At 39.8% G+C, this 10,852-nt stretch overlaps 1 protein-coding gene across 1 annotated transcript in view; it reads right to left on the bottom strand.

The window, feature by feature from the left end:
- LOC133647624 (signal transducer and activator of transcription 1-alpha/beta-like) overlaps positions 1 to 10,852 on the bottom strand; it is a 51,000-nt gene that overhangs the window by 1,781 nt on the left and 38,367 nt on the right. The window contains exons 18-25 of the mRNA XM_062043350.1: positions 10,764 to 10,819; positions 10,587 to 10,681; positions 8,513 to 8,652; positions 4,699 to 4,887; positions 1,754 to 1,826; positions 1,588 to 1,684; positions 1,471 to 1,504; positions 1 to 1,369 (exon numbers count right to left, since the gene is read on the bottom strand). The exon at positions 1 to 1,369 is cut by the window's left edge and continues 1,781 nt beyond it. Of these exons, the coding sequence (XP_061899334.1) occupies positions 1,475 to 1,504; positions 1,588 to 1,684; positions 1,754 to 1,826; positions 4,699 to 4,887; positions 8,513 to 8,652; positions 10,587 to 10,681; positions 10,764 to 10,819 (680 nt within the window). The 3' untranslated portion in view covers positions 1 to 1,369; positions 1,471 to 1,474. The remainder of the gene's footprint in view (positions 1,370 to 1,470; positions 1,505 to 1,587; positions 1,685 to 1,753; positions 1,827 to 4,698; positions 4,888 to 8,512; positions 8,653 to 10,586; positions 10,682 to 10,763; positions 10,820 to 10,852) is intronic.

The raw sequence follows: 10,852 nt of genomic DNA, 5'->3' as shown, positions 1-10,852 counted from the left end.
TATTGTTTTAGTTGGTTTTACCTTTTAAAATCGTTTTTTATCATATTTATTTTTATATTTATTTTTTTGTATTTTTTTGTGACCGAAGAAATAATAAAAACATTTAAAAAATGCATTGTTTTAATTGGTTTTACCCTTTAAAATCGTTGTTAATCATATTGATTTTTATATTGTTTTTGTATTGGTTTTATATAAAATTTTTTGTATTTTTGTTTTTGGTTTTTTGTGACCGAAGAAATAATAAAAAAATTTAAAAAATGTATTGTTTTAATTGGTTTTACCCTTTAAAATCGTTGTTAATCATATTTTTATATTGGTTTTATATTAATTTTTTTGTTTTTTGTGACAGAAGAAATAATTAAAAAATTACAAAAAATGTATTGTTTTAATTGGTTGTACCCTTTAAAATCGTTGTTGATCATATTTTATTTTTATATTGTTTTTGTATTTATTTTTTTGTGACCGAAGGAATAATAAAACATTTTAAAAAATGTATTGTTTTAATTGGTTTTACCCTTTAAAATCGTTGTTAATCATATTTATTTTTATATTGTTTTTAAATTGGTTTTATATAAAATTTTTTGTATTTTTGTTTTTTTGTGACCGAACAAATAATAAAAAAAATTCAAAAATGTATTGTTTTATTTGGTTTTACCCTTTGAAATCGTTGTTAATCATATTTATTTTTATATTGTTTTTATATTTATTTTTTTGTTTTTTTGTGACCGAAGAAATAATAAAACAATTTAAAAATGTTATTGTTTTAAATTGGTTTTACCCTTTAAAATTGCTGTTAATCATATTTATTTTTATATTGTTTTTATATTTATTTATTTTTTTGTGGTTTTTATTCAGTCATTGGTGGAGCTAAGAATAATATTTGAATATTGTTTTTAATATTGTTGTGCAGCACTTTTTATTGTTTAAATGTGCTATACAAATAAAGTGGATTGAAACTAGAATATAAAACATGTTTTCAGTTATTCCCCCCTTTTTTTTGTTAAGTACATAACTCCACATGTGTTCATTCATAGTTTTGATAGTAAATAGTCATGAAAATATAGAAAACCCATTGGTGTGTCCAAACTTTTGGCCTGTATTGTATGTAATTAGCAGTAAGACTATTCAAATCCTTCACTGTCAAGACAGAATAAACCCAAATTGTGTTGATTTTCATCAAATAATTCTGCGTTTACAATACAACAATTTGTACGTGCATGAACATTACATGTTCTTATCTGCACTTTTCTCATTGAATAGTCACATTTCTTCCAGGTATGTCCACATGGCTGTTGTATGACAATGCAGGCCGAGCTGCCACCGTATCCTCATCTTTCTCGTAACTTCACACAAAGAGCCACTGATAACGCTAAGAATGCAAGAGAAGCACATTGGCGACAAAGTAAGATTAGACATTAAAGAGTTTAAAATTTCTCCCAAAGTTCTGTGATGGAATAAAGTAGGGCAAACCTCCTCAGCTCTGATTGTCAAAGTCGCCATTCATCTGGGGAGAAATCAGAGAAAAATGGCTGTTTCATTACATTGCTTGTATTGATTTCATGAGATTAGTTTGGATGCTGGTCTCACTGCGTCCTTGATGTCTTTGGGACTGACTGTCTGCTCCAAAAACTGATACACCTCATGTGACATGGGCATGATTTTCCCCTGCATGTGGGACGGAGGTCTGCACGGTGGAAGACACAAGTGATCAACTCGAGAGTTCCGACGCAAGAATTCGAAAGGACTCGCTTACACTTGCGAGACCGAAATGAGCTCCGTCTTCATGTAGCCGCTGTGTGTGTTCTCCACGTCCATGGGCTCCGGAGCTGGATGCCATTCAAGTACAAATCAAATACAAATCCTCCCATGCACATCTACAACACCCCAAAACCGGTGAAGTTAAATAAACGGTCAATAAAAACAGAATACAATGATTTGCAAATCATTTTCAACTTACAAACCCCGTTTCCATATGAGTCGGGAAATTGTGTTAGATGTAAATATAAACGGAATACAATGATTTGCAAATCCTTTTCAACCCATATTCAGTTGAATATGCTACAAAGACAACATATTTGATGTTCAAACTGATAAAACATTTTTTTTTTGTGCAAATAATCAATAATCACTCACACCTGGATAAGGGAAATGGCGCTGGGAGGATCCTGTTCCTGGACTTCTCGAGTGCCTTTAATACTATCCAGCCCCGCCTACTCCAGGACAAGCCGGACAGAATGCGAGTGGATCCCTGCCTGGTTGCCTGGATTTCAGACTACCTCACCCATAGGCCACAGTACGTCAGACTGAAGGACATCACATCTGACACTGTGATCAGCAGCACCGGAGCACCGCAGGGAACGGTGCTGGCCCCTCTTCTCTTCACCCTGTACACCGCTGACTTCTGCTACAACTCAGAGCTGTGTCACATCCAGAAGTACGCGGATGACACAGCCATCGTACGGTGCATCAGGGACGGCAGAGAGGAGGAGTTTCGGAGGCTGGTGAGGGACTTTGTTGTCTGGTGCCACAGGAACCTCTTGCAGCTTAACCCTTCAAAGACCAAGGAGCTGGTCATTGACTTTGGGAGGTCGAGTCCAAGGTCACAACCTATTGTGATCGAGGGAGTCGAGGTACAGACCGTGGACTCATTCAAGTACCTCGGGGTGTGGGTGGACAACAAGCTGGACTGGACTGTTAACACGGACCACTTGTACAGGAAAGGACAGAGCAGGCTGTACTTCCTGAAGGAGGCTGCACTCCTTCAACGTCTGTAAAAAACTATTGTGGATGTACTACCAGTCTGTGGTTGCCAGTGTTCTGTACTACATCGTAGTGTGCTGGGGGGGCAGTATATCTAAGAAGGACAGCTCCAGACTGGAGAAACTGATCAGGCGGGCCGGTTCTACGATCGGACTAAAACTGGACTCACTGGTGACGGTGGCAGAGAAGAGGACTGTGGAAAAACTAGTGAGCATCCTGGATGATGCCAGTCACCCTCTGCATACCGTTGTCAGTAGCCAGAGGAGCCTGTTCAGTGCTAGACTGCTTCATCCCAAGTGCAGGACTAATAGACTAAAAAACTCCTTGGTCCCACACGCCATTAGACCGTACAACTCCTCTCTGGGAGGGAGGGGGGGTATTAGAATGACGGGGGATGCAAAACAATAACAGTGTAATACGTTTTCATAACATGGTCACTAATGCCTAGTTTCTCTTGTCATATTCTTATTTTACTGTTATATTTGTATTCTCATTGATGCTTTTTGTTTTTATTCTATTGTAATATTTTTCTATTTTGTTTCCATTTATACCCCCATTATTTACTTTTTTAAATTCGATCTCAATTCTGTACACTGCTGCTGGAATTTTAATTTTCCTGAGGGAACTCTCCTGAAGGAATCAATAAAGTACTATCTATCTATCTATCTATTAACTTTAGAATTTGATGCCTGCAACACGTGACAAAGAAGTTGGGAAAGGTGGCAATAAATACTGATAAAGTTGAGGAATGCTCATCAAACACTTATTTGGAACATCCCACAGGTGAACAGGCTAATTGGGAACAGGTGGGTGCCATGATTGGGTATAAAGGTAGATTCCATGAAATGCTCAGTCATTCACAAACAAGGATGGGGCGAGGGTCACCACTTTGTCAACAAATGCGTGAGCAAATTGTTGAACGGTTTAAGAACAACATTTATCAACTAGCTATTGCAAGGAATTTAGGGATTTCACCATCTACGCTCCGTAATATCATCAGAGGGTTCAGAGAATCTGGAGAAATCACTGCACGTAAGCAGCTAAGCCTGTGACCTTCGATCCCTCAGGCGGTACTGCATCAACAAGCGACATCAGTGTGTAAAGGATATCACCTCCGGAAGATACAACGTCCACAGTTTCCAAAAACAATTTTAAATGTGGACTCGTCAGACCACAGAAGACTTTTCCACTTTGCATCAGTCCATCTTAGGTGAGCTCGGCCCCAGCGTTTCTGGGTGTTGTTGATAAACGGCTTACGCCTTGCGTAGGAGAGTTTTAACTTCGCACTTACAGATGTAACGACCAACTGTAGTCACTGACAGTGGTTTTCTGAAGTGTTCCTGAGCCCATGTGGTGATATCCTTTACACACTGATGTCGCTTTTTGATGCGGTACCACCTGAGGTCCGTAATATGCAGTGATTTCTCCAGATTCTCTGAACCTTCTGATGATATTACGGAGCGTAGATGGTGAAATCCCTAAATTCCTTGCAATAGCTGGTTGAGAAATGTTGTTCTTAAACTGTTTGCTCAGGCATTTGTTGACAAAGTGGTGACCCTCACCCCATCAATGACTGAGCATTTCATGCAAGCTGCTTTTATACCCAATCATGGCACCCACCTGTTCCCAATTAGCCTGTTCACCTGTGGGATGATCCAAATAAGTCTTTGATGAGCATTCCTCAACTGTCTCAGTCTTCTTTGCCACTTGTGCCAGCTTTTTTGAAACATGTTGCAGGCATCAAATTCCAAATGAGCTAATATTTGCAAAAAATAACAAAGTTTTCCAGTTGGAACGTTAAATATCTTGTCTTTGCAGTCTATTCAATTGAATATAAGTTGAAAAGGATTTGCATATCATCGTATTCTCTTTTTATTTATGATTTACACAACGTGACGACTTTTTGTACAATAAAAAGGGGAATCATCCGCGTCTTACCTTCTGCGTTTTTGGTGTAGTATTTCCCAAACACGTCGTCTTTTGGGAAGTTAGGGTAGAGGAAGCGGAGCGGATGATCGGGGATGTCGTCCGCCGCCATCACCTTGTAGGTGCGGATGATGTCGGCCAGCCGGACCGCAGTCAAATCCTTCTTTGTGTACGGCTCCACTGAGTGGAAGATTGGGTTGTCTGGTGGGAGAAGTCATGAGCATTTGTCAATGTCAGGCTTCCAATTACATACAGAAAAGGAATTAGGGCTACTTGGATATGCTTCACCTTTTGTATGTTAAACACGCTAAAACCTCATGTGGGTCAAAGTGGGCCAAGCAGGTAACTTTAGTAAAGAAAAAAAGACCTCCTCCAACCTCCGAGGACAAAGCTACGAACAATGGGGGACCGGGCTTTCTGCTCCGCCGCTCCCAGTCTGTGGAACACTCTCCCTGACCACCTGAGGGCACCACAGACTGTGGATGCCTTTAAAAAAGGCTTAAAAACCCTTATTTTCCCTTTTTTAGATGTATGCATACTAGTTCTAGCTATTTGGCTGTTCTAGTTTTTATTTTTTATTATCTTTCTATTTTTATTTTTTTTAATACACTGTAGCACTTTGAGGTTGTTTACTCAATGTAAAGTGCTTTTTACAAATAAAGTCTATTATTATTATTACTAAACTAAAATATGTGTATTTATCTTTTTTTTTACTTTTACAGGCAAATATATATTTTTAAATCTACAATTACAAACATTTATTTTGATCATAATCACACGTATCTCTTATGTGTGACTGCCATCATATTGCAGTCTACATGTATCTCTTATGTGTGACTGCCATCATATTGCAGTCTACATGTATCTCTTATGTGTGACTGCCATCATATTGCAGTCTACACGTATCTCTTATGTGTGACTGCCATCATATTGCAGTCTACACGTATCTCTTGTGTGACTGCCATCATATTGCAGTCTACGCGTATCTCTTATGTGTGACTGCCATCATATTGCAGTCTACACGTATCTCTTATATTGCAGTCTACACGTATCTCTTATGTGTGACTGCCATCATATTGCAGTCTACGCGTATCTCTTATGTGTGACTGCCATCATATTGCAGTCCACGCGTATCTCTTATGTGTGACTGCCATCATATTGCAGTCTACACGTATCTCTTATGTGTGACTGCCATCATATTGCAGTCCACGCGTATCTCTTATGTGTGACTGCCATCATATTGCAGTCTACACGTATCTCTTATGTGTGACTGCCATCATATTGCAGTCTACACGTATCTCTTATGTGTGACTGCCATCATATTGCAGTCTACACGTATCTCTTGTGTGACTGCCATCATATTGCAGTCTACACGTATCCTTTATGTGTGACTGCCATCATATTGCAGTCTACACGTATCTCTTATGTGTGACTGCCATCATATTGCAGTCTACACGTATCTCTTATGTGTGACTGCCATCATATTGCAGTCTACACGTATCTCTTGTGTGACTGCCATCATATTGCAGTCTACACGTATCCTTTATGTGTGACTGCCATCATACTGCAGTCTACGCGTATCTCTTATGTGTGACTGCCATCATATTGCAGTCTACGCGTATCTCTTATGTGTGACTGCCATCATATTGCAGTCTACACGTATCTCTTATATTGCAGTCTACACGTATCTCTTATGTGTGACTGCCATCATATTGCAGTCTACGCGTATCTCTTATGTGTGACTGCCATCATATTGCAGTATACGCGTATCTCTTATGTGTGACTTCCATCATATTGCAGTCTACGCGTATCTCTTATGTGTGACTGCCATCATATTGCAGTCTACACGTATCTCTTATGTGTGACTGCCATCATATTGCAGTCTACACGTATCTCTTATGTGTGACTGCCATCATATTGCAGTCTACACGTATCTCTTATGTGTGACTGCCATCATATTGCAGTCTACACGTATCTCTTATGTGTGACTGCCATCATATTGCAGTCTACACCTATCTCTTATGTGTGACTGCCATCATATTGCAGTCTACACGTATCCTTTATGTGTGACTGCCATCATATTGCAGTCTACACATATCTCTTATGTGTGACTGCCATCATATTGCAGTCTACACCTATCTCTTATGTGTGACTGCCATCATATTGCAGTCTACACCTATCTCTTATGTGTGACTGCCATCATATTGCAGTCTACACGTATCCTTTATGTGTGACTGCCATCATATTGCAGTCTACACATATCTCTTATGTGTGACTGCCATCATATGGCAGTCTACACGTATCTCTTATGTGTGACTGCCATCATATTGCAGTCTACACGTATCTCTTATGTGTGACTGCCATCATATTGCAGTCTACGCGTATCCTTTATGTGTGACTGCCATCATATTGCAGTCTACGCGTATCTCTTATGTGTGACTGCCATCATATTGCAGTCTACGCGTATCTCTTATGTGTGACTGCCATCATATTGCAGTCTACATGTATCTCTTATGTGTGACTGCCATCATATTGCAGACTACACGTATCTCTTATGTGTGACTGCCATCATATTGTAGTCTACACGTATCTCTTTTGTGTGACTGCCATCATATTGCAGTCTACACGTATCTCTTATGTGTGACTGCCATCATATTGCAGTCTACGTGTATCTCTTATGTGTGACTGCCATCATATTGCAGTCTACGTGTATCCCTTATGTGTGACTGCCATCATTTTGCAGTCTACACGTATCTCTTATGTGTGACTGCCATCATATTGCAGTCTACACCTATCTCTTATGTGTGACTGCCATCATATTGCAGTCTACACGTATCTCTTATGTGTGACTGCCATCATATTGCAGTCTACACGTATCTCTTATGTGTGACTGCCATCATATTGCAGTCTACACGTATCTCTTATGTGTGACTGCCATCATATGGCAGTCTACACGTATCCTTTATGTGTGACTGCCATCATATTGCAGTCTACACATATCTCTTATGTGTGACTGCCATCATATTGCAGTCTACACCTATCTCTTATGTGTGACTGCCATCATATTGCAGTCTACACGTATCCTTTATGTGTGACTGCCATCATATTGCAGTCTACACATATCTCTTATGTGTGACTGCCATCATATGGCAGTCTACACCTATCTCTTATGTGTGACTGCCATCATATGGCAGTCTACGTGTATCTCTTATGTGTGACTGCCATCATATAGCAGTCTACGTGTATCCCTTATGTGTGACTGCCATCATATTGCAGTCTACACGTATCTCTTATGTGTGACTGCCATCATATTGCAGACTACACGTATCTCTTATGTGTGACTGCCATCATATTGCAGTCTACACGTATCTCTTATGTGTGACTGCCATCATATTGCAGTCTACACGTATCTCTTATGTGTGACTGCCATCATATTGCAGTCTACACGTATCCTTTATGTGTGACTGCCATCATATTGCAGTCTACACGTATCTCCTATGTGTGACTGCCATCTACTAGTCACACTTATCATTTCACCATGTACCAAATAAAATAGCTTCGAGGTCGGTAAGCACAACCAAAATTATACCGTACATTAGGCACACCGGGTTATAAGGCGCACTGTCGAGTTTTGAGGGAAAAAAAAGGATTTTATGTGCGCCTTATAGTCCGGAAAATACGGTAACATAAAAAGGGGAGCGGCAAAGCGCAAAAATAAGGTATGACACATGAGGGACGAGCTGCAAAGAGGCCACTGCGCCACACACTGGACTGGTCTAAATGCAAGTGACAAGACTTGAGTGAACAATTTATGAATGGCGCTCACCGTGTATGTCATGTTCGATCCACGTGAAGGTAATGGCTCCTTCTTTGCTGCTCTCACTGAACCTGAGCAGGAAGGTCCCTGGACACTTGTCGCTCAGCAGAGCCCGCTCGCGCTCCTTACTTATGAAACCCATGATATAGCTGCACACACAGGAAGTACAAACGCTGGCTTTGAGTACTAAGACGCTTAGGATTCGACAGTTGTGAGTAGGGCTGGGCGATACGGCCTTTCATTAATATCTCGATATTTTTAGGCCATGTCACGATACACCATATATATCTCCATATTTTTGCCTTAGCCTTGAATGAACACTTGATGCATATAATCACAGCAGTATGATGATTCTATGTGTCTACATTAAAACATTCTCGTTCACTAGCAATATGTTTGGAGGAGAAAAAGTGAGGCCTTTAATCCTTGGAACACCATGCCTACAGTCAAGCATGGTGGTGGTAGAATTATGCTCTGGGCCTGTTTTGCTGCCAATGGAACTGGTGCTTTACAGAGAGTAAATGGGACAATGAAAAAAGGAGGATTACCTCCAAATTCTTCAGGACAACCTAAACTCATCAGCCCGGAGGTTGGGTCTTAGGCGCAGTTGGGTGTTCCAACAGGACAATGACCCCCAAACACATGTCAGAAGTGGTAAAGGAATGGCTAAATCAGGCTAGAATTAAGGTTTTAGAATGGCCTTCCCAAAACAGAAAGTGCAAGATTGTCAGAGACATTTTAAAACAAGCTATTAAGTGCACTTTTGTGCATGATGTCACTAAGATGACATATCAAAACAACACTAAATCAAAGTGCATTTTTTTTGTACAGAGCGCCACTACAATAGTTAAAAACAAAGTGCACTTTTGTGCATGATGTCACACAAAATATAAAAAAAACTGTCAAATAAAAATGAGCTGCAGTGTTTCCCACACATTCATTTATTTGTGGCGGCCCGCCACGAAAGAATTACGTCCGCCACAAATAAAAAAATAATAAAATAAAATAAAAAATTTTTTTTTTTGTCCTGTCCAGCTTCTCAGGCAAATCATATAGTTGATGTAGATGTCCATATAGGCTGTTCAGATTTACTTTACAAAAGAGAAGTGTAGGATACTTCTCTTGTTGCCTTATTTGTATTTGACCACTACTGTTTTCTGTTTATTTGTTACTGACTGTGGCAGGACACCTCTGCCTCTGTTTCACTTTATGTTGCTGGTAAATAATATGCTTGTAGTAGTAGGCTAAAGTTAAATTATTTAGTATGCACTAATTAAAGGGGCAGAACTTTAAGAGACATTTTAGCTTTTATATTTTATAAGATATATTTTTTGTAAGAACCACAATTAATAAATATATTTCAGTGAATAACTCATTGTTCAAATCTGTATATAAATATATACATAAAGTGTTGTAATTATATTGTAAAATGGATGGATGGACGTTTAAAACAAAACTGTTAGTAATTAGTAAGTATACATTTTTTGAGAAAATCATATCATTGTAGTAAATTATGCAAATTACTCGATGTCATGGTGACCACGCCCATAGCCACGCCCCCACCGCCACAGGTATCTTGGCAGTTTATGGGAAACTCTGAGCTGCATAATAGGAAATCAAATAGTGTATGTCCTTCACTGTGTGGTAGGTTCCTGCGGACGTTATCTCCTTCTGTTGTTGACTATTTTTTTCATCCAGTGTTGATGTGGAGATGGAAGACGCCAGGCTCAATTGGGTCAGTGCTGGTTGCTTCGGCATTTTGTTGGGCGTGGCACAGGCCGGAGATGTTGACATGCGGAGTTTCAAGCACTCTTCATCCTCTAGCAGGGGGCCTTTTCCAAATGATGCTACACATTAGTAGTGCTGCTACCTTTTATGGCAACGCTTTTGCCGCATACTCGACATATTACGGTTGTCTGTTCAACATCTTCCCGCTTGAAGCCAAACCACCGCCACTGTGTGAGAACGCATACTCGAATACTCACAAAATAGTCATTTTCTACATCGCACAGAGACAAACCCACGATATATCGAGTATATTCGATATATCGCCCAGCCCTAGTTGTGAACAAGTGAAACTCACCCGTCATTCCAGGGTAAAAGCAGGTGTCTCTTAATCAAATCCAGGATTCCTTCAATCCACAACCAGAAGGAAAGAGCTTTCTCATTGGAGCTTTGCTGGTAAACACAACCAGAAAACGGTTTTAGTGTAAACACAATCAGACTTCTGAAGAGCTGTGTCGTTATTTGTGTTTGTCACCTTGCAAAACTTGGTCCAGGGAATCATCCCATCTGGGTTCCTCTGAGCTTTGGACCCTGCAGAGAGTCACAGTCCCTTTTCATCAACTC

Source organism: Entelurus aequoreus, linkage group LG01, assembly GCF_033978785.1.
Source record: "Entelurus aequoreus isolate RoL-2023_Sb linkage group LG01, RoL_Eaeq_v1.1, whole genome shotgun sequence".
Lineage (NCBI taxonomy): Eukaryota > Metazoa > Chordata > Actinopteri > Syngnathiformes > Syngnathidae > Entelurus > Entelurus aequoreus.
The sequence above is the reverse complement of the archived record's forward strand: the minus strand, read 5'-3'. Positions and strand labels throughout refer to the sequence as shown.